At 39.9% G+C, this 24,767-nt stretch overlaps 2 protein-coding genes across 2 annotated transcripts; both read right to left on the reverse strand.

Moving 5' to 3' along the window:
- Positions 1 to 1,166: 1,166 nt before the first annotated feature.
- On the reverse strand, positions 1,167 to 6,680 carry LOC116328527. Its single transcript, XM_039610743.1, has 4 exons — positions 6,538 to 6,680; positions 3,946 to 4,536; positions 3,734 to 3,853; positions 1,167 to 2,764 (listed from the first exon to the last, which is right to left on the reverse strand). The coding sequence occupies exons 1-4, from the start codon at positions 6,627 to 6,629 to the stop codon at positions 1,768 to 1,770; spliced, it is 1,800 nt and encodes a 599-aa protein (XP_039466677.1). The 5' UTR covers positions 6,630 to 6,680; the 3' UTR covers positions 1,167 to 1,767.
- A 13,900-nt stretch (positions 6,681 to 20,580) lies between these two features.
- Positions 20,581 to 22,595, reverse strand: LOC120439833 (synaptonemal complex protein 1-like). The gene has a single exon (XM_039611093.1). The coding sequence runs from the start codon at positions 21,517 to 21,519 to the stop codon at positions 20,581 to 20,583; it is 939 nt and encodes a 312-aa protein (XP_039467027.1). The 5' UTR covers positions 21,520 to 22,595.
- Positions 22,596 to 24,767: the final 2,172 nt, after the last annotated feature.

Below are 24,767 nucleotides of genomic sequence, written 5' to 3' on the forward strand. Positions count from 1 at the left end.
GTAAATTTGTCATTGTGTAAATACTTACGCTATTGTGTACTTCACACACATGGAGAGATGCCAAACTGCCTTTCACTGTTCTTGTAACAGTGACAATAAAAAGCTATTCTATTCTATTCTATGTATATATATATATTTATACATGTGTGTATAGATAGATAGATATATTTATACATGTGTGTATAGATAGATAGATAGATAGATAGATAGATAGATAGATAGATAGATAGATAGATATTGGAGATTAAGGCATAAAGTATAGAAATCTTCCTGGGCATTATTTGTACTAGTTAATAACAAAATAAACGACAACTGCAGAAATGATCTAAAAAAAATGTGAAAGAAAATTGAGCAGTTTATTGATTTCAAAATATGTAGCACAAGTACATTACATTAATTTTAGTAAAATTTTATAGTTAATAGTAAGGTTCAAAAATTCATACAGAAATTTTTTTTCCAAAAATGGCAAATTGTGAAGTTCTGCTTAAATCAAGATATTTACAGCTAATTGCTGGCCAAAAAAGCGAGCATAAATTAAGAAATCTGTCTCCATACAAGACTAAACAGTAGTCACTAAAACACAAACAAACTGGTGCACGGCACTGGCAAACTCTGCTTCCTTAGCTTAAGTAATCTCACATCTAACTGCTGAATAAAGTCTCCTACACAACTAATTTGCTGACTCTGGAGAAAGACAGGTAGCACCAAAAACAGACAAATAAACTTGTACGTTTATTTGTCTGTTTGTTTTACTTTAAGGACAATATGCACATATACCAACAATGACCTTGTTAAATACTGTAGCAATAAAATTAAGAGCATCAGCAGTTGTGGGAATTTTTTTTGCTTCATCTGGAAGATATCATCATCATCATCATATATTTGTAATTAAAACTGTAATTACAACTGTCACATGTTTTATAAGTGAAACTTGCAAATGTGTAAGAGGCCACTGGAAAAGGTATCCATGTTTATCAAATTACCAGAGAGTCTGACTAAATGTTCTGAAAAAAAATTGATTCTTAAACAAGAAAAACTACAACATCTATTTTTTTGTTTTAGTTTTTGTTTTAGTTTTCATCTCGTATCTGCTGCCTATCATCAACCACAGGCATAGCTTTTTAATTATATTCACTAAAACAATTCTGGATATTAACACATTTCACTGGATAAGTTAAAACTTTATATATCAACAGAGGGAAAATTTAAGGATACAAGTATTTATACAAAAAAGAAACAGACTACATTTACATTATGATCATTACATGTGATTAGTGCTGCTGTTAAATTACCAGTGCAGTACACACACAGCAGACTGGTCAGACTGGTACAAGAATATTTCATCTGTTCTAAAATCTGTGCACCAGAACTTCATGTAATTACTGTGTAATTACAGAACTATATTACAGAAAAAATGTCTATCTGGAAGTAATTCTTAAATAAGGTTTTATATTTGACTGTGCAAATAAAATGTTCAGCAGAATTATGTACAAATCACATATATTATTCAAATTTTGCATTGACAGATATTTTCTCTGATACTTTATATTGCAGTAATCACAACTCTAGAATATACATTTTTTTCAGTTGACTTATTGGCAATTAATGTAATTACAGCATGAGGATGCCTCGCTGCGTGCTGTTTCTGAAAAGACCTACAGTCTGAGGATTGCTTTCAAACATTTTCCACATAAAACAGCTCTATGATCTGATCATAGTTTCAGTTAGCATGAGTCGAACTGTTTCATTGTAGTTTTTTTTTTTAAATCATTCAGCAGATGGTTCTACCCTTTCTGCTTCACTCTGTTTCTTCACCTCCATCTCCAGATAAATTGGAGTCTCCAGGACAGCCTTCTTTTTTTCTGATGTTGGCAAACCTTCATTCAGAGAGTCATGCATCTTCTGCCATGAGTCGATCTCTGAACTCCAAAGTGCAGCTCGTGCTCTGATGAATTGTGAGAGTTCAGTCTTGCTGCCTTTAGCCAGACTGATGCTGTCTTTACAGATGACGAAAATATCCATGCCGAGGAAGAGAGCATTAAGTGCAATGAGACCTGCTCTTGCTGACTTGGACAGTGCAAGGGTCCCTTTGGCTGCTGCCTGACCAATATCTGGGATATCTGAGGCCACCCTGGGTGCATTACGTAACACTTGTCCTTTTTGAGCCACGACTTTCTCAGCACTCATGAGCAGCTCTTCAGTTTGTAACACCTTAACAGCAGAAGCTAAATCAACAAGTGCACCAATACCCTTTCCAATAGTAATAGCGTTAACTGCAATCTTGCCAACTACCATAAACATAGTTTGGTCAACTGCGTCCAGTTTGGCAATGGTTTGACTGGTAACCTCCTCCAGACAACTCTGGAGACTCTGTACATCCTCCATAAAGTTCTTGAAGACTTCAGAGGCTTTCTTTCGTTGTGTAGCATTTACTCCAACCTCTGTTGCAGTGGTAACAATACTGCTGACTCCACTGGTGATTCCCAACCCGACTCCAGTCATTGTCAAAGCTAGAGAAACTCCTGCTGTGAAAGGCCTTAATGCCAAACCAACAATGGACAGCACACCTCCAACTGCCCCCACGGAGCTGCCTGCCACACTGGAAATCTTTGCCCCCATATTCATTCTGTCTAACTGAACAGCTGTCTCCTCCATCCCCTTTAGAAACTGCAGCATGGTGGGCCGTCGCTTGTCAAACTCACTAATGAACCCATGGCACGGTTCCTCCTGGAACAAGAACACCATTCGGAACTGCTCGTTCATCCTGAGAGAAGAAATTTAAAGTGGGGTGACAGATTTTAAAACTTTAGCATGTTATTGCAATATTAACAATATTTAGGTTTAGTTTTTAAGGCTACATGACCAACAAAAACATGTCATGTGTCCTGCAAAACATTTTTTTTTGGTTGCCCCTGCAGCCCATGAACAAGACTAAAGGTTTAACCTCCTACGACCCGAACTCTTTCAAGTCATGCATTTTTAATTTCTCTTTCCTATTTGGGCTGATTGGGACCTGATAAATGTAAAAAACAAAGAATTACCAGATTTTTTTTTTTTTTTAACCTGATTTTTGTTTCTGAGAGAAATGAGATCCATATATGAGGACATTCGTTTTAAATTTTGATAGAGTAGTGGCAGTATAATGTCCTCGTAAGTGGATATCAGGCCCTTGTAGAGCAAAATTTTGTATTTTGGTCTAGACAACCCAAAATGTGATCTCCACATACGTGGACGCCAGGTCCTAGGAGGTTAAGAAACATTTACACTGGCTTGACTTTACAGATCCAGAAGCTACATCATTTTTTTGTATAGTGTAGTGTCCAGACCAAGCATGTTTATCAGGGGTCTCGAACTCCAGGCCTCGAGGGGCAGTGTCCTGCAGGTTTTAGATGTGTTCTTGATCCAACACAGCTGATTTAAATGGCTAAATTATCTTCTCAACTTGTCTTGAAGTTCTTCAGAGGCCTGGTAGTGAACTAACCATTTGATTCAGGTGTGTTGGCCCAGGGTGAGATCTAAAACCTGCAGGACACTGGCCCTCGAGGCCTGGAGTTCAAGACCCCTGATGCACTAGGAGTGAAACTGGTCTCACTGCAGCGGCAATGTCTACATCACAGCACCAACATCAAAGGACATCTTATGCAGGCCTGTAGGACACCAGCAGTATCTGACCCCTGAGATAAAAAAAAAACAAGCTCTGCGCTGACACATATTTGGGAAAAGAAAAACTTACCTGATCTCATCAAGCTGATTTACGTGATCAAGCATTCTCTGTATGTCATCCTCAGGCAAATCCACATCAAGATCAACCACAGTTTCTACAGCCATCTTCAGACCAAAGTCACTGAAGCAGCTGTGAAGAACGCAGGTCAACTTATTTAATACAATAGATAATACTTACTGTGCAAAATTCCTTAATATTTTGTATATCATTTATTTGTTTACCTTTTGTCCAACTTCTCACAGATTGTCTTGGAGGTCTGTATGTATCTGTCCAGCTGATATGCCAGCACTTCCACATTCTGGAGTTTGGGAAGGAAGAAGGCGTTGTCGTCTCTTTTAAACTCCAGCAGCAGAGGACAGATCACTCGTGCAGCCAAGATGACAGCCTGAACATACTCAGGACTGATCCCTTCTGGAAGGTGTAACACATGGTTCTCCGTGAACACATGCAGCGAGGTCACTGCCAGCTTCTCCACTGCATCCAGGAAGCTGCTGAGACTCTCCAGGCCACTTGCAGTGTCCTTCAACACTTCGACCAGCTCATTCTCCAGCTCTGCACGCTTGCTGTCTACATTCACAGTCACCTGGCTCTTCATATACTCCACAAAGGCTTTACCTTTTTCCTCTGACTTAGTAACATGGTTGATGTTTAGGTCAAGTGCTTCAAGTCTATCTTTGATATCCCTCATTATTTCTACCTTGGTTTTTCTCCAGAGAATCCATTTAGGGAACATCTGACAGAATGCTCTCATTGTGTCAATGTAGGTGAGGGTGTCTGTGGTGTAGTGGCACAAGGCCTCCTGTAGCTTTTTCCTGTAAAACAAAGCATCATCTGTTTGTGAGGTTTCTAGGAGAATTCAAACAAAACTTGTAGATGACAGCTCGGTTGCAGAGCTCAGTATAAAGTGCACTATAAAACAACTTTAACAGTTTAAACACTTTTTTTTATGTTTGAATGGACTAGAGCAGGGGTGTCAAACTCAAATACACAGTGGGCCAAAATTCAAAACTGGAACAAAGTCGTGGGCTATCATTAATATTTATTGAAAAAAAAAATCTTCCTCCAGATATAAGAATGAATCTTTTCTTATGGACTCAAACAAGTTTTGCTGAAAAACTGAATATGGAACAAGCAAAGCTTGATACTAAACGATATATGTATTAGCTGTATAATACCAGTAGGCCAGCTCTAATAGTAATTTGGCATGGCTTCGCGGGCCAAATGTAATTAGGCTGCGGGCCAAATTTGGCCCGCGGGCCAGAGTTTGACACCTATGGACTAGAGTGTAACCCAAATATTATAAGACCTTCCTCAACTTTCACTCACAGCAATTTAATGTGACATTTTTATCTCAAAGTGTTGAGCCTCATTGCCCACCTCCTCTACAGTTCAGCTTCAGTTTGCTAATATTAGATTAGCAAAGTGAGAATCCACAAATCACTCATGTCCACAAAATGACCCAGCACAGCACAGAGTCCAACACAAACCAATAAATGATTCAGCTTCAGATTTTATTTTGCTAGTAGTACTAAATGGGTAGCACTTTGTCTGCAATAGCTTATATTAGCGGTTTTCTACCAAAAACTCAATTCGTGGAAGAATTTTTGTTTAATCTTGGGCTAACATTATCTTGCCTGCAAGCCTATTAAATAGCTGCCTATCGAATGAAGCAAAATACTGGTTTTCAGCGCATATTGTCAATGAATTTATCCCTGAGCTTATGTAGTACTTGGTAATTTAGCATTTGAAAATGGCTTTATCAGCTAAAGTTACAAATTAACCATCAATACATTTACACTTCCACAGTGGCATTTGGTCAAATTATTTCCATTTTTGGATGCTTGATGGCTGAGCTGATAGAAACTGACAACTAAGGATTGACAGGTTCTCAGTTACACCTGTACAATACTGAGCTATGCCTGATTGGATGAACAGACGTGGGCTGTCTGCCCAAGTTCTTTTATCTCAAACCAATGGTGGTGAAAGTTCATCACACCAGATGCGTCTGATTTGTATAAATTAGACGGGGCATACATTTTGAGCAAATGAAGAGCAGGCTACAAAACACAGTGTGTATATACATATATATATATATATATATATATATATATATATATATATATATATATATATATATATATATATATATATATATATATATATATATATATATATATATATATATATATATATATATATATATATATATATATATATATATATATATATATATATATATATATATATATATATATATATATATATATATATATATATATATATATATATATATATATATATATATATATATATATATATATATATATATATATATATATATATATATATATATATATATATATATATATATATATATATATATACACACACATATATATATATATATACATGTATATATATATATGTATATGTACACACACATATGTATACATATATACACATATACATATATAGCGCAGTTTGCTCGTTAACGTGTTGACTCCGTCCAGCCCCACGCATGGGTCGATCCGCGGTAGCTCGTTAACGGAGATTTGCCTTGTTGTGGCGTTAACATCACTTCAGATTAACGCTGACAGCACTAGCGGGAACACAATGAATATGACTGCACATTTACGACGACCATGGCAGTTACTCATATTTTATATTTTAAATACGTAACGGCAGTACATGTATTCCGTTACTCCCCAACACTGGTTGAGACTGAAGGGGGGAAACACTACAACTTTATCATTTTAAAACATACATTACAACATGATAAAGTCTGCAAAACCTGAGGTTTCAGTACAAATTACCTGACTTCATCGAGCTGATTAATGTGACAAAGCATGTCTTGTGAGTCACTTTCAGGCAAATCCGCGAAGAGGTCCATCTGACTAATGTTCATCAGGGGAAAGTGTAACCACAGTAACGTCTGACCCCACTTCTGCCAATCCTTTTATTGTGGCGGGAATGAACCCGTATAAGTTCCGGGTCAATCAGCTGCACGTTCCCTGCTCCTCTGGCTGCTGTTGTCCCTGTGGTTGGCGTACTTGTCAGATATCGACAAATTATACACTACATACCAATTGACAGCGTGCAATAACCCGGCCGATTCATTCATCTTTACACCACCTCGCAATCGACTCAACGGTGAGTTATTTGTTTGTTTGGTTTAATGAAAATGCGGAGCCGCGGTCGCGCATTCTAAAACGCCGGTAAGCTAATGCCAGGCTAGTGACAGTAAGTGCAATTACTAGTTCTATTTATTGAATATTGTTGTTTTTGTTTATTCCACTATGGCCGAATGTTGAATTAACGTATCAAGAGTTGAACGAGTGATTTGATTTTTGTAGTTTTGTCCGTTTTGGATGTTTTTTGTTACTTTTCTAATTAAATGCCAAAACGGCCTATGAGACTTTTGCATTGAGTTAAATTCCATTTAGATTATTGAACTTGTTGCGCAACACCTTTGATTAAATGCGTTTTGTAAATATATTTGATAAGCTTTGCATAATGTTTATTAGCCTAATTGCTAATATACTTTGATAGGACCCATGAGAATGTTGTTTTGTAATTGTATTTTGAATGATAGTCATTATAAGAGATGTTTTGATTATTGATTGTCATTAATTACTTGACTTTGTTATTTATGTATTTATTTTGTCACAGCAGTAGAATGCTGTTTCATTTTCTTCTGTGAATGATAATTTATGTTTTTGACCTTGTTTAGGTCAGTTTTTTTTTTTTTTCGCGATCAGCCCTGATCAGCGCGGGATGGCGAGCCACCCGACCACTGCTGCATTGCGGTAGGACTTGCGAACCTTTGGCCTAAACTGAACTGTTGACACATGACCTCTCACAGGTCAATGAAACTAAAGTGATGTCATACTGGACTAAACCAAATCCCACCTCCTTTTGGAACCTAATAAGCTGTTTTGTATTGTCAACATTATTTTTGTTTGTGATATATATGCATATATTTTTATTTTTTTGTACATCGGTCTATATATTTCTCATAACAAACATAATATATATATATATATATTTTTGAGCTGTATTTTGGTTTCCTGTGTTTTATTCACACACTCAGGCTCCATAGTCGAAACTACTTCTGATTGCTCATTTTCTATGAAGCTGCAGTCAGGCGCTCTGGTCCTTTACCATGTTACAAAAGTCTCTCATGCAGCTGCTGAAGACACAATGTAAAATAAGTTTATACATAGTGTGTGGTTTGTGTTGCATTCCAGTGAAATGTAATTTTCTATCCATCCATCTTCATCCGCTTTATCCGGGGCCGGGTCGTGGGGGCAGCAGCCTAAGCAGAGAAGCCCAGACCTCCCTCTCCCCAGCCACCTCCTCCAGCTTATCCGGGGGAACACCAAGGTGTTCCCAGGCCAGCAGAGAGATATCTCTCCAGCGTGTCCTAGGTCTGCCCCGGGGCCTCCTCCCGTTGGGACATGCCCAGAACACCTCACCCAGGAGGCGCCCAGGAGGCATCCTTGTCAGATGCCCGAACCACCTCATCTGGCTCCTTTCGATGTGGAGGAGCAGCGGCTCTACTCTGAGCCCCTCCCAGATGGCCGAACTTCTCACCCTATCTCTAAGGGAGAGGCCAGCCACCCTTCGGAGGAAGCTCATTTCTGCCGCTTGTATCCGCGATCTCGTTCTTTCAGTCACTACCCACAGCTCGTGGCCATAGGTGAGGGTAGGGACGAGATCGATCGGTAAATTGAGAGCTTCGCTTACACACTCAGCTCCCTCTTCACCACGACAGGCCGGTGCAGCATCCGCATCACTGCAGCCGCAGCACCAATCCGTCTGTCGATCTCCGGCTCCCTTCTCCCATCACTCGCGAACAAGACCCCGAGATACTTAAACTCCTCCACTTGGGGCAGGAACTCGTCCCCGACCCGGAGTGGGCACTCCACCCTTTTCCGGCTGAGAACCATGGCCTCAGATTTGGAGGTGCTGATCCTCATTCCCGCTGCTTCACACTCGGCTGCAAACCGTTCCAGTGCGAGCTGGAGGCCTTCACCTGATGAAGCCAACAGAACCACATCATCCGCGAAAAGCAGAGATGAGATTCTGAGGCCACCGAAGTGAAAGCCCTCCGCCACTTGGCTGCACCTAGAAATCCTGTCCATAAAAATTATGAACAGAATCGGTGACAAAGGGCAGTCCTGGCGGAGCCCATCACAAATTACATTTATTGCCGGCAATAAGCAAGCAAGCAAGCAATTTATTTATATAGCACTTTCAGATCAGCCCCCAGCTGAACACAAAGTGCTGTACACTTGACATGCCAAAGTGATACATTGAACATGTTAAAAAATAAGAAAAATAATAATATACATATATATTTTAATTATTTATATATATGTGTGTGTGTGTGTGTGTGTGTGTGTGTGTGTATGAAAATGATTATTAAAATGACATTAAAATAAATAAAATTAGCACAAATAGCAAAGACAATAATAAAATAGTATAAAAAATGATGATGAGAATTACATTTAAAACAATAAAATCAGCACATTAGATCAAAACAATAAAATCGGGTCAGACTGTGTCATATGCCAAGGAGTAAAAATGGGTTTTAAGATGTGTTTTAAAAGTGGACAGTGAAGGGGCCTCTCTAATGTGCTGGGGCAGATTGTTCCACAGATTAGGAGCAGCAATAGAGAAGGCCCTGTCCCCTCTGAGCTTCCTCTTGGACCTGGGTACCTCCAGGAGCAGCTTGTCAGCTGACCTGAGAGACCTGGGGGGTGAGTAAGGATGCAGAAGCTCAGAGAGGTAAGTTGGGGCAAGACAGTTTAAACATTTAAAAACAAACATGAGGATTTTAAAATGAACTCTATGATATACAGGCAGCCAATGGAGTGAAGCCAGGATGGGAGTTATGTGCTCTCTTTACGAGTTTTGGTTAAAAGTCGTGCAGCAGAATTCTGGACCAGCTGCAGACGAGAGAGAGAAGATGCTGACTAACTCCACAATACAGAGCATTACAGTAATCTAGACGACATGAAATAAAAGCATGGATTACCGTTTCAAGATGCGGCCTGGATAAAATAGGTCTCATCTTTGCCAAGCGCCTTAAATGGTAAAAACTGGACTTGACAGTAGCCCTAATTTGACTGTCTAATTTAAAATCACTGTCCATCTTAAAACCCAGGTTTGTAACAACAGATTTAAAATACTCTCCCAGGGGTCCCAAATTAATAGCAGAGGGTTCACAAGGTCCACTAGGACCAAACAGAATCACCTCAGTTTTGCTTGAATTACACCTTAGAAAGTTTAGGGACATCCAAGATTTAATGTCTTCTGGACATGCTAGAAGTGGCTTAATGGAGAATGCATCTTTCTGCTTCAGAGGCAGATAAATCTGACAGTCGTCAGCATAGCAGTGGAAGGATATTCCATGCCTTCTGAGGATGGTTCCCAGGGGCTGTAAATATAATGAAAAAGCAGAGGCCCTAAAATTGAGCCCTCATGGGACCCCAGACTGAAAAGTGGCAGAGGAAGACTCATACCCTAAAAAGTTAACACTAAAAGTTCTGTCACAAAGATAAGACCTAAACCATTTCAAAGCAGTACCACGAATGCCTGCAAGATGGTGCAAGCGAGACAGTAAAATGTTGTGGTCTACAGTGTCAAAGGCAGCTGTTAGGTCAAGGAGGACAAGAACAACATGATTACCAGAGTCACAGGTAAGGAGGATATCATTAAAAACCTTTAAGAGTGCTGACTCTGTGCTATGAAAGTTTTTAAAACCTGATTGAAAGACCTCCAGGATACCATTCTCATTTAAAAAATCCATCAATTGGCAATGTACAATTTTCTCTAAGATTTTAGACATAAAGGACAAGTTGGAGATAGGTCTGTAGTTAGCCAATACAGTGTGGTCCAGGGCAGGTTTCTTAAGCAAGGGTTGTACTACCGCATGCTTAAAATTAGCAGGACTACACCAGATATTAAACTGCTGTTTATAACAGTAAGAACAGCCTGGCCTATGCTAGGAAAAATCTCCTTAAAAAACTGTGGTGGGACAGGATCATTTGGGGAACCAGAGGGCCTCAGGTGGCCGACCACATCCTCTAAATAAGAAAGGGACACAGGCTCAAACTGGTTAAAAACAGCAGAGCAAGGGATCAAGACAGAGGGGTCAGACTCAGGGAAGAAATGAGAGCCCGCGTGGTTGCAACCTTCTCAATGAAAAAACACACAAAATCATTAGACAGTTTATGAGAGGCCTCCAAACAGCCACTTTGTGGAGCATTTAAGACTAAGTCAATAGATTTAAATAACACACGTGGCTTGTGACTGTTGGAGGAAATGATCTTAGAGAAATATTTTCTTTTAGCCTCTTTGACTGTATCCTGATAGAGGCGCCAGCAGTCCTTTAGGATTTGAAGAGACACCTGCAGTTTGTCCCTCTTCCATCTGCGTTCAGCTCTACGACACTCCCTCCTCACAGCCCGAGTGGCGTCATTAAACCAAGGGTCAGTTTTAGCCTTGGGCTTCCTGGTTTTTAATGGTGCCACAGAGTCCAGAATAGTAAGGCAAGAATATTGAAACCAGGAGCTGAGGATCTCTGTGTCCAAGGGAGTACGATCGGCGGGGATAGACAGCTGGTTAAAAGCAGTTGAGAACTGGGCAGCAGTGGAAGGGTTAATAATCCGACAGCGGCGAACAGGAGCGCTGGTTTGAACTGTAGTGCGTGAAAACACAGCATCAAATAATACAGCCATATGGTCAAAGAAAGCAGTGTCAGTCACTTCCACGTTAGACACAGGTAGACTGTGTGACAAGACCAGGTCTAGTGTGTGTCCGTGTTCATGTGTGGGACCAGGTACGGACTGGACCAGATTAAAAGAGTCAATGAGGCTTAAAAACTCCTTCACCAGAGGTTTATCAGGGCAGCAGACATGGATATTAAAATCTCCCACAATAAGAACGTGATCGTAGTTGGGCATAATCCCAGCTAGAAATTCTGAAAAGTCATTTATGAAATTCTTATTGTATTTAGGGGGACGATAAATAACAGCAAAGAGCACAGAGTTAGAGCGATTAACTTCAAAACACGTGAGCTCAAAGCTGGAAAACGAGGGCTGTAAAACACACTGTTTACATTTAAAAACCTTTTTAAAAACAACCGCCGTACCTCCTCTTCTCCCTGATGTCCTTGGTGTATTAAAATAGGAACAACCCGCTGGTAAAAGTTCAGATAAAGTACTGGACTCACCAGTATTAAGCCAAGTCTCCGTGACACACATGAAGTCCAGTTTCCAGGAGATGAATGACTCATTCAGAATAAAAGATTTGTTCACCAGCGATCTGGCGTTTACCAGCCCAATCCTGACAGGAGCCGGGGATGAGGTATAAGCCCCAGCAGCACAGGGAGTCCGACACAGTGGCCTCAGATTGCGGAGGTTCGCCCGGCGCACGTTGAGCCGGGGAGGACAGGGGTCACGGAGGAGCGGCGCGTCATCCTGGCAGACCACGGGGATGTAATTTTACCAATAAATGTAATTAAATGTAATTTTACCTTTTCTCAAACATTTTGCAGATAACCTTGGAGGTCTGTATGTATCCTCCCAGCAACCATAAAAACCTGACATTTCCGCCCTGTTTTTTATATTCAACATCTGTTAATCACCCTAAATTACTGCAGGAGTACACATTTGACAAATGTATCAGCAGTCATCGTATTCCTCATTGATCTCATTCAGTGGTAAACTGCATCCTATGAGCAAACAAATGAATTGTTAACAGTCAAAACAGAAATGAACATTTTCAAAATCATTCCAGCTCTGCGGTGATCACACATTCTCTGTGCAGAGTGGTTTGAGTTCGGCAGGGCGTCATAAATGTCACTTCCAGTTGTTTCAATCACTGTCCATAGGACCAGAGTCCAAATGTATGTAGAATAGGAATTCAAACATACCAGTTGGTTTTGTTGTTTGTCAACATGGGTCTCAGCTCTCTTCACAGCTGCAGGCCTGTCACCACTCCTGTTTTATGGTCTCTATCAACCCCCATCACCTCATTTCAGGCCTTTATCCTGTGAGGGATACTTATGACTCCTCTACTGTCCATTCATCTCTGCAGAAAACGCCTCCGTGGAAAAGGTGTTGGATCCAGTTGTCTTACTGCTGTTATGATCCTACCTGTTGAGTCACTTCAGCAGTCTTATAGAAGTGGTCATGAAGCAAATGACAAGAACAATGACACAAAGGAAGACCCTGTTCAGAGTTTCATTGTATGCCTAGTACAGTGACACAGCCCCAGGTGATGTTCATAAGAATTTGCTGCCGTCACCACCAGTGTTGGTCAAGTTACTTGAAAAAAGTAATCAGTAACTGATTACTTCCCAAAAAAGTAATCCTGTTACTTTACTGATTACTTGTTTTCAAAAGTAATTAATTACTTAGTTACTTTTTAAAAACACGATTTACAACTTGAATAGGTGATAAAGCGATAGATCCTTCAACCCAATTCTACTTTTTCTGCATAATCCATCATACAAAATGTAATCAAATGGAAAAGTCTCTTTTTAAAACTTGTTTTATTAGTTTTAATCTTAACTTTATGCATCAAGCAAAAATTAAATTATATGCAACATTCACTGAGTGGAAGAAATTTTTTTTTTTTTTAACATTTAAACCTATTTTCTGCACATTCCAGCACATAAAATAAAAATTTTTTTGTGTTTACACTCACTCTTTCAAATAAATGCAAGTCAAACACAGCAGAAAATAAATAAAATCAAAGACTAGCGGTCCTGTTGCTCTATTTTCACCTGTATAGCAGGAGTGGCGTAGGCGGAGGTTTACCCTGGTGCAGGTGTGCCACAGCGGTCAGTTGAAGAATCCGCGAGTTTCTCTGTGAATTTCACATTACGTCGTAGCGTACTCGGTGCTTGCTCGGAATTTAAGGGGTTTTCTTCCCACGCAGTGAACAGCAGACGCTAATGTTTTTGTCACTTTTTATGGAATCAAGCTCAAAGTAAGGTCAGTACTTCCACGCATTAAACGCTGCACGCTCATACTCTCTCCCGCACTCGATATATTATCCATTGTTGATCTGCACACAGCTGTTGTCAGGAACGTCACACTCATTTACGTCACTGTCATGAGACATTCTCGCAAAAAAAAATCACGGTTTTAGTAACGCAGCGTTCCTACGGGAAAGTAACGGTAATCTAATTACCGTTTTTGCAATAGTAATCCCTTTACTCGTTACTTGAAAAAAGTAATCGGATTACTTTTTTCCCATCTCTGCTAACCACCCCTGCATTTTTTAAAACATGCTGTCAGTTTTATTATACTTGGCTTCTAGTTTACTTCCTTAAGCAACATCTGCCTTTAGATGAACTTGTTCTGCTTCTCTGCCTTTGCAATCATATATTTTGTGTTCTGGTGGTGGATCTTCTATAATTGGAGCTGAGACACACACACACACACACACACACACACACACACACACACACACACACACACACACACACACACACACACACACACACACACACACACACACACACACACACAGTGTGTGAAGCCTGTCTATGTTACATTTTCTGATCTATCACACAGGTTAAACTTATTCCTGGTTATACTCTGATCAGTGCTGAGCAGTTAAACATAATTAGCTATCAATAAAATCATATATAAATTATGATTCTGTGATTAACAATGAATACACTTAATATCACTTATCATTTTCAAAATCATGTCATTTAGCTTTGAAATGTCTGCATTTGTGAATAAAACATTTTCTTAGTAACAACATTTGTTAACATCCAACCATGCAAAATATGATTTTTGCCATTTTTCAAGTGGTCTTAAACCTTTTAATCAGGACTGTATCTTAAATGAAGGAAACCGGCAGAAGCAGACAGGATATTAATGGGTTTGGCTGTCAGAGGGGTACATTACACAAATACACAAATTCTCATCTACAGATGCACAAAGGTATCATTTTCTGATCTTTCGGTTTACAAAGTTACAAAACTCAGTTCACAACTACGCAGTCTGATCTACAAAATATCAGTCATGGTCTGTCATTCCCAGGGCACAAAGCTCACCAGGACATAAACAGTGTGGAATCATCAACATCATCAATAAAAGGCAGAAGAGCTTTGAATGTCCTTCAAGAAGTCTGGAGAAGTGTTCCTGCAGGTCCTCACAGAGACGACAGAGAGCTGCTCAGAGAGTTCAGAGTGAACTGAAGGATGAAGGTCAGACCAACTGTTACGGGCCCCAGGAATGGTGCCATAATAACAAAGAAGAAATCCCTGCAAATACAGGTAAAGTTCAGGAGCAATGAAGACACAGTGCACTCGGTTTGCCTCTCAGATTGCATCTCTTATTCAAGTTTCAATAAACATGAACAACATTAACAATATCCATGTGTGCATGACTCTTTCAGTGCCAGTGTCCATATATGTCCATTTTCCAAAGTCACAAGCACAAAAAATAAACTGATTCACACTCTACACTTTCCACTATTTTACATGTGCTTCATGTGATCGCTCAGTGAAAGCAAAACAAAAGTACACACATGCTCTCGCTTAAGCAATTGAAAGCCACCGTAATCTACAGTGAATTTACAGCAATATTCAACTGTATTTAAAGCAAACCACACACTTATGTGGTTGAAATTAAAGTGGACAACTGTAGCGGTTCTGAATACTGAAATTGAGCAAAAATAAACACACATCACTTACAGCACACTGAAGATGAAACTCGCTTCCGTATAACATGGGCAACTTCCTTCTATTTAACATGTCATTAACACTCACATGTTAAACAGCTTTATACTTTTCCAACCTCAATAATACTTAAGCAATAAAACATCCTACTATCAAAAACTTTATATACAATTGTAAAGTGTGCGGGAGTGTCAACCTCCATAATGAAAATAAAATAACTCTATATGCATGACCTTCCTGCAAGACAATGCTCTGGGCGCTACGACCCACAATACCAAAACATTACCGTGACGTTTCTGCTAGCGGCCTGCGCAGCCTGACCCCGCTGTCTCACACTGATGCGGGTTCACGCGCGGCTGTGTTACAGATACTGTCATACTTCTTTACAACTTAGCATGGAGATAAAACATTGGTATGTAACAGACAGTGGTAGTATTTTTTTTTACCAAGTACTAGTGATGGGTCCAGCAACACTGACGCACCGACGCATGTATCAAGCTCACCTAGCGAAGCCTGTATCGGTGCGTGCGTCGCTTTAAGAAAAAGTCACGTGATCGATACAGCTGCTGTATCGCTCATTGCCAACGCGCCAAACTGTGTTTAAAAAGTACCGCATCCGCATCTGCCAATGGAATGAGTCACCACAAAAAAAAACCATGAAATTACTCTCGCAAAGATTAAAAAACAAAACACATCTCTCCATAACAAAATGGAGCCCGAAAGAAAAAGAAATGTTTCTGCTGTGTGGGATCATTTTGATCTTTTAACTGCAAAGAAGGTAATAGTTTGTCTGTCTTTGTTTCAGTGTAATCTATCAGAATAGGAAAAACAGCAATGTGAGTTGAAGTGTAAATTATTTATTTCATTTTATGCAGGTTAAATGTCGCATCTGTTCTGCGGCGCTTTCTTACACAAACAAAAGCACCTCCTTAATGTTTAGGCATTACAGAGAACCCAAACATGAAAATGAGGAGACAAACACACCGAGAATGAACACAGGTCAGGCTATATTGACACTGAACAGCTTTATCATCATTTTTTTTTTTTATTAATATGTGTTTTATTATTTTGAAATCAAGCATCTAGGAAGACTGTTCTGGACCAGGCAGTCCTGAATTTTATTAGAAGGACTGCCAACCCTTTAGTATTGTGGAGAGTGTTGAGAGAAACATTCCAAGATCAGAGGATCCTTTAAGGTACTGGGGGAATAGGAAGACATCTTATCAGAACTTTTTCCACCTGACTTTACAGTTTTTGTGTACCCCATCTTCATCTGTGCCTGTGAGTTTTCCAAAGCTGGGGAAATGGTGTCAAAAAAACGCAATAGACTGAATGCAAAAACATTGGATAAACTTTTTTTTCTGAATAGAATTTTATAATAAACTCTGAGTCAAATGGGTAATATTACATTCACAATACTTTCATTTTAATTTTCACTTAGTGTCATTCACAATATATTTTATAGATGTCTACAATATTTGAAATGTAAAAGATATAAAATGATTCCATGGAAAGTACCTTACAGTGTACAAGTATGACGAGGTCATTGAATCAGTGTCTGTTGTGAGTCTCAAGTAAGTTGCCTGCAATGATATTTAAGGTCCAGCAGGTGTCAGTATGGAGCAAAACAGCAACATTGTGTCGACACAGTATCGATACAGTTTGGGGAATGTGCTGAAACGCTTCACGAGGCCTCATCTACCCATCACTACCAAGTACTAACCTGCAAATACAGGTAAAGTTAAGGAGCAATGAAGACAGTGCACTCGGTTTGCCTCTGAATAGTGGGCGGAAGTCCATCCCCCTAAAGCAACTGGGGTGCACCTGCCTTGAAATAATAGTTTCACCTGAGGTGTTGCTCCATTTTTTTCCTGTCCTTCTGTACAGTCCATGTGACAAAATAATATACTGCATAAATTGGTCATGTTACCAAAGTCACTTTGAATATTCATAGTCACAGAAAATAACAAATAAACAAATTAAATAAATTAAATTAGATGATTAACACAAAAGTGGTCACACATTTTGGGTGTGCCACACCATTCACGTTCAAGCTCGTTACAACTGTAAAGACTTGATTTTTGCCTCATATTCTGTATTTTTAATGAATATTTGCACGTTTCAGTGAATCGCTGCAGCCGTTTCCAATTCTCCTGCAAAATGTAAAGAAACGAGGGCTCAAGACTTTTGCACAGTGCTGTCTATATTAAAGTAAAGCTGGATTCATTCTCATTTAAACACACTGAAGGTGTTGCTAGTCCATCAGGTAATAAATCAAAGAGCTTACAGTGATCACATGGTTTCAGACTCCATCACCTCCCAGTCAAGGGTTCATACGCCTTTTTCTGGCTCCAATTCAAGCACTTTTTAAGCACTTTCAAGGTCCATGTTCAAGCTTTCCCAGCACATCCCCGAAAAAAACAAACAGAAAGCATGTTTCACTTTGCATCACCTCACTAAGACCATGTGAAAATGAAAACGAATCATCTTAGGTTGACTTAAAAAGCCTTTCTTCCCCACAAAACAGGAAAACTGCACCAAACATCACATATTTCAAGCACCCGTGTGAACCCTGTTTAAAGATAAATACAGATTCAATGAAACTGCACATTAATCCCATAAACATGAAGCTCTGTCTTCCTACGTGACTGAAGGTTGATCAGTGACTAAATCAGTGGATCCTAACAGTGAGTCCGGAACACACTTCCTAGTTGCCCTGCACAGTGCCTCGGGACTCCACTGCTGATGTTGTCAGGGCCAAGATGATGAAAAGCTGTGGGAATTCTCTGAGGAGGTAGTAGGGGCACAGGGAAACAGCCAGAAGCTCGATGTCTGAAGTGCACAGCTTCTCCCTCACAGTGACTTTAGAGCACCAGCTGTTGTTTACATACAGACACACGTCACCGCCATGTTGCTTCCCGCTGCGTTCACGGTCTCTGTCCAGACGAAGGGGTGGTGAGCCAGCAATGTGTAGCGTGCTGTTGCCGTCGCTGTTGTTTAACCAAGATTCCGTAAATGCCCGAACGGAGGCAGTTCTGTACTCATGGAAGTGGGTGATGCAGACTTGCAGCTTGTCACATTAGCACATTAGCAAAGATAATGGACGGCAGCGCTCGTTGTTTGTGTATCTGCCTCTTGAGTCTGGCTCTCACCCCACTCTTCTTTAATCCCCTCCTGGTCAGGGCCATTCAGAGATTTTAAAGGGACAGGTGCTCAAGTTAAAAAGGGGCATATTGAACCAGGCTGAATAACAACAACACACATTCATCAAAAATCTAATATGAGATCGCATCATACTATATCAGTGTTGTGAGGTGGCGATAAGGCAAAGCAAATATAGCCTATCTTTTACCTGATGGGGTAAAATGTTGCTGTTGAGGGGTTTCTGCTGCTCCCGCTGCTGATAGTGCTGGAGGGCAGGGCTGTGTTGATCTGGGACTGTAGACAGTAAAACTTCCATAGGAGAGATGGTAGCTGATTAAACAAGTGTTATGAGATAATAAAAAAATGCAAAGACTGGTGAAAGCGCTTGGAACCATAAGGCAACAAAAACTGTGGTAAATAAACTAGGCTCTGCCTGTGAATCACTCTTTGCCTCTCTTCCTCCTCTCATCTTCTCATCTCATCTATCACTCTCCACTTGCTGTCCATCTGAGAACAAGGCGCAATTTGCTATTGCAATAAACTATTATTCAATTATCCACACTTAACAACTCTTGCACTTAATCTATAGTAAAATGATGACAGAAAATATAATGAAATATATTTGAAATAAAAATTTAATACAATCAGTTTCTTAGTGTATGTTCTTTAAAACACAGTGTTTGTTTATTAAATATCATAATTATAATAATCCATAATTATGTGGATATGCATATTACATATATACACACAGAAGCAGACAGGATAAGACTAGCGTCATATCTGAGACAGTAACCAGGGTCGGACTGTTTCTGAAACCTCCATCTTTTTCATTGTGCAACAACACGGCAGCAGAGGACAATTTGATTTTGTCTTGGGAATAAATCACTACTGGAAATCACAGGACTCAGATCAACACACGATCTGCTCAACGATCTGTGCCACAGTAAATCTCATGCATTGCTAATTTTAAAACTCTCACATATTTGGACAATCTATAATCTTCTACCACAAAAACATACAATTGTTCATTGAAGTAAATACACAGAGCAGTAGTGGATCTTTTAAAAATGTGTTTTCTTTATTTTGATTTGCTGCTAACTGCAAGTTTTTTATTTGTAGTTTTTGTAGTAGGAAGCACTGCAAAAACTACAAATAAAAAAAAGTGCAGTTAACAAATGTAGTGCTCTCCACTATGTAAAACCCTCACCTGAATTTTTAGGTTTTTCAGTTCAAGCCAATTAAACGAAACCCAAAAATTCAATCCCAACAATCAAATGATCCCCTGTGAGCAAGCACTCTGGCAACGGTGGAGAGGAAAACTCCCTTTAACAGGAAGAAACCTCTGGCAGAACCAGGCTCAGGAGGGGCGGTCTTCTGCCATGACTGGTTGGGGTGTGAGGGGCAAAATAAAATCAAACATAAAGGAGAGCACAGAATTTATGACAGGCTGGTGGGCTGTGGCTGGAGTCCAAAAGATGCTCGAGTCCCACCTGAGGTGGTATGGACGCATGATTCGAAGCGATGAGAACTCTGTACCAAAAATGGCTATGAGGATCGACCCAGAAGGGCGCCGGCCTCGAGGCAGACCGAAGAAACGGTGGATGGACAAAATCAAGGAAGACATTAAGACCGTTAACGCATCGTCTGAGGACACCTTGGACAGAAGCAAATTGAGAAACCTTTTGTCAAGAGCAGACCCTGCACCAGCGGGAACAGCGCCAGGATGAAGGTGGAATGTGGCTGGAAAACATCATTACTGTTTTTAAGGGTTTCTGGTCCACATCCACAATTACAGTAGGGCTGTAATTGTGGATGTGGACCAGAATCCAATTATTAGCGATCCCGCTCTGTGGGATCATGATTATTATCATGATCCCACAGAGCGGGACATTCACTTTAGCGGAAAAGCTTTGAGATGGCCCAGCAAGCTGCAGGAACAACAATGGCCGCTGTGGCAAGACCTGAACCTACTTTAAGTAGGCGCTGATTATTTTCCACATTTTCATGAGCTCTGCATTCGCTTCGTGCTATTTTCTAGCTCTTCCCTGAGCTTTGCGTTGTCTTTCCTGCTATTTTCAAGGTCTTCCATGAGCTTTGTGTTGTCTTTCCTTCTATTTTCAAGCTCTTCCAAGAGCTTTGCGTTTTCTTTCCTGCTATTTTCGAGCTCTTCGTTGTCTTTCCTGCTATTCTCGAGCTCTTCCAAGAGCTTTGCGTTTTCTTTCCTGCTATATTCGAGGTCTTCCAAGAGCTTTGCGTTTTCTTTCCTTCTATTTTCAAGCTCTTCGTTGTCTTTCCTGCTATTCTCGAGCTCTTCCAAGAGCTTTGCGTTTTCTTTCCTGCTATATTCGAGCTCTTCGTTGTCTTTCCTGCTATTCTCGAGCTCTTCCAAGAGCTTTGCGTTTTCTTTCCTTCTATTTTCAAGCTCTTCGTTGTCTTTCCTGCTATTCTCGAGCTCTTCCAAGAGCTTTGTGTTTTCTTTCCTTCTATTTTCAAGCTCTTCCATGAGCTCTGTGTTGTCTTTCCTGCTATATTCGAGGTCTTCCAAGAGCTTTGCGTTTTCTTTCCTGCTATTTTCGAGCTCTTCGTTGTCTTTCCTGCTATTCTCGAGCTCTTCCAAGAGCTTTATGTTTTCTTTCCTACTATTTTTGAGCTCTTCCATGCGTGCTGAGTTGTCTTTCCTACTATTTTTGAGCTCTTGCTTGAGATCTGCGTTTTCTTTCCTAATATTTTCGAGCTCTTCCCTGAGATCTGCGTTTTTTTTCTCAATATTTTTGACCTCTTCCATGAGTTCTGCATTTATTCTACGGCTGCGCTCAAGGTGAAGCACTATGTCTCTGTGAAGCTGAGACACTCTCATGTCACTAGCCTCAAGCTGCACTCTTAGTGACTCATCTCCACTATCGCTTCCAGAAGGTAAGTTATCTAATGATTCCTGTGACATTTTTTAAAGGTTTAAAGCACGGTGTCACAGGTTAAATACGTATTCGCTTTGTCTAAAACAACTGGCTGTTTCTGAAAATGCTCCAATGTAAACTGTTAAAGGAGCTCCCCTATTTAAGGACTCGAGAGACCGTGAAGTCGACCGTGACGTCAGAATGGTCCTTTGAAGGTCAAAGGATCAAAGAGCGAGGGGGCGTTCCAAGATGGCGGAGTAAGTGCACGCTTACTCCCCAGCTTAGCAAATGTAACGCTATAATACTGTAGGAACACTGTGTCAACTCAGACCTCAGAAGCGTTTTCGGTATTTAAGCCAGAAAAGGACTGATTTTGATCAGTAAAGCGACAAAATGTCACAGCGTGACAATAAAAGACCCTCGGCTAGCTCCAGGACGAAGCTACTACTAAAGGCTAATGCTAGCCAAACAGCCGGGTCGGTAAACCCACTGCTTGATAACTGCCATCACTACACGGCTCTTTCACTACCTCTCCCAATTATCGAGGACGTAATGGACGAGTTTCCACCTCTACCCGTCTCACCCAGCCAGTCTCCGGCGCCAAAGACAGCGTTGCATTCAAAGGTAGATAGCGTGGATATTGTTGAAACTCTGTCAAAGCTAATAAACGAAAGAATGGATGACCTGGATCAGAAAAACTGTGGACTTTGCACGTGAAGAGATAAAAGATGTCAAATGCAGAGTGGGCACTTTGGAGCAGAAAATCTCCAAAGAGGAAGAGCGTATGGATAAAAACCAGCAAAGAATCACAGATCTCCAGCGATACTTCAGACGGTGGAACCTCAGGCTGTTTGGTGTCAAAGAAGAGCAACAGGAGGATACATGGAGAGTTGCTGTTGAGATTTGTCAGGTTGTGTTGCCTGAATGTAAAAATTAACTTTATGACACCATTGACACCGTACATCGGGGTCGGCTCCAAACGCCCAAACAACACCAGTCCCAGACCTATTATCATCCAGTTCATCTCCCGCAGAACCAGAGATGGCCTGTGGAAAGCAGCTAAGACATCTCCATTCTTAAAGGACAACCAGGACCTGAAGTTTGCTGAGGACCTTTCCTGACAAGAGAGAGGAGCGCCGGAGCAAGTTGTGGCCCATTATTGAGAAGGCTGGCAGAGAAAATAAAAAGACCTGTTACGTCGGATGCCGGGGTTTTGTTAATGGGACGGAAGTTTTCCCATCTTCAGAATGAGAGGTGAATATGGGGGGAGCTAAGAAATGGAAAAGTCTCTACAATGTTGCACAGTTGCTTGGACTTGGTTGAATGCTTTTTCATTGATCCTTCTGATGTTTTGGATCATTAAGTCTATGCTTCATTTATATTTTGAGGACACTTTAAGTTTCAGCACCTGAGTCGTACCTTAAAAAATATTTCTTGTATTTCTGCCGAGTTATTTTCATCCTTGCAATGTTCGGTCCCTTAGTGAGGTTTATTTTTTATTTTTTTGCTAAGCACACAATATTGGTTCCTTAAATTTCTAGCTATTTATTTTTTGTTTTCATTTTCTATTGTTTCCCTTAATGCCAGCGGGTTGAGACAGATTTGTAAACGTAAAGCCTTATTTTTGTTTGCTAAGAAATATGAAAGTGATTTGTTTTTTCCAAGAAAGCCATTCCGTATCTGCTGATGTGAACTTCTGGAAGTCTCAGTGGGGTAACGATGTTTGGTATTCCCACGGCACAGAGAGGTCAGCTGGGGTCACAACTCTCAAAGGTAGCTTCGGAGGTATTGTTCTACATTCAGATTGTGACTCTTTGGGTCATTATATTTGTCTGGTAGTAGAATACAATCACTCCATTTTCACAATTGTCAATTTATATGGCTATAATACCAAACCTGAAAATGATAAATTAATTGACTCTTTAGATACAAGGATTAGTTTTTCAAATTTAATAATTGGAGGAGATTTTAATGTTTCACTAAATGACACTATAGATCGATGGCCCCAGCACAACATTTTAGAGAAAAATTTGAGATTGGAAACATTTATGGATAAATTTAATGTAACAGATATTTGAGAGACAAATTTCCTGACGATATATCATTTACCTGGAGTAACCGTTCTGGTTCAAGGGAATCGCGTATTGATTTCTGGTTAATATCAAGTAGTCTGTCAAAGGACAGTGTCACAGTCAATATCCTTACAACTTCACTTACGGACCATAGAGCAATATATATTAACTTGCAACTCTTTCCAACTATTGCAATTAATAGATCCTCATATTGGAAATTAAATAGTTCGCTTTTGAGCCATACAATTGTAAAATCTGAAATCACGCGACTGTTAAAACATTTTATACACAAGGCTAATATTGAGAATTCCTATGGCATAAACTGGGAAATTTTAAAATTTGAGAGGAGTAAAATGTTAAGACAGTATGGGGCAAAAATAGCTAAGTCAAGGGCAGCAGCAGAAGAAGAAAATCTAATTGTTCAAAGTTCCATAATATATCAACTCCCACCAGACGAGGTCTCGGAGGAGGATAGATTACATCTTAGGTCCTTTCAATCTAAACTGGATGAGCTCTACCGCCAGAAAGCTGAAGGAGCTTTTGTTCGTTCAAGAAAAAGATAGAGGAGGGAGAGCAGAATTCTACTTATTTTTTCCGCTTAGGAAAAAGTAGATCTAAAGCCAATACTATTCATAAATTCAATATAAATGGTACGGTCAGTGATGATGCAAAAATTATCTCTCAATTTTGTTGTAATTTCTACTCAAAGTTGTATGAATCCAATTATAACGCAAAGGTCGCTACCCAATTTATTGAATCTGTAAATAATGTTGAAATGATTAAAAGTGCTGATAGGCTTTTTTGTGACAGTCCAATTACTGAAAAAGAGATATTGACATCTATTGAATTTCTTAAAAACAACAAATCTCCAGGCACAGATGGGCTGGTGGCTGAATTGTATAAATCATTTTCTTCTCAGCTTGCACCCTTTTTGTTGCAGCTTTATAATGAAAGTATTGAAAGGGGCACTCTTTCCCCCCAGCCTTCCTCAAGGACTTGTTACTTTAATTCCCAAACCTAAGAGGGACCTACTTTTTATAGACAACTGGAGACCAATAAGCCTCCTAAATAATGATTATAAAATATTAGCTCTAGTGCTAGCTAGAAGAATTAAATATATTTTGGATGATATTGTAGATGAGACACAGTCTGGATTTAAGACAAACAGGCACATCTCCAATAATATTAGACTCGTCTTGGATATTCTGGACTACTCAGCATTA

This window comes from Oreochromis aureus, linkage group 4 (genome assembly GCF_013358895.1).
Source record: "Oreochromis aureus strain Israel breed Guangdong linkage group 4, ZZ_aureus, whole genome shotgun sequence".
Lineage (NCBI taxonomy): Eukaryota > Metazoa > Chordata > Actinopteri > Cichliformes > Cichlidae > Oreochromis > Oreochromis aureus.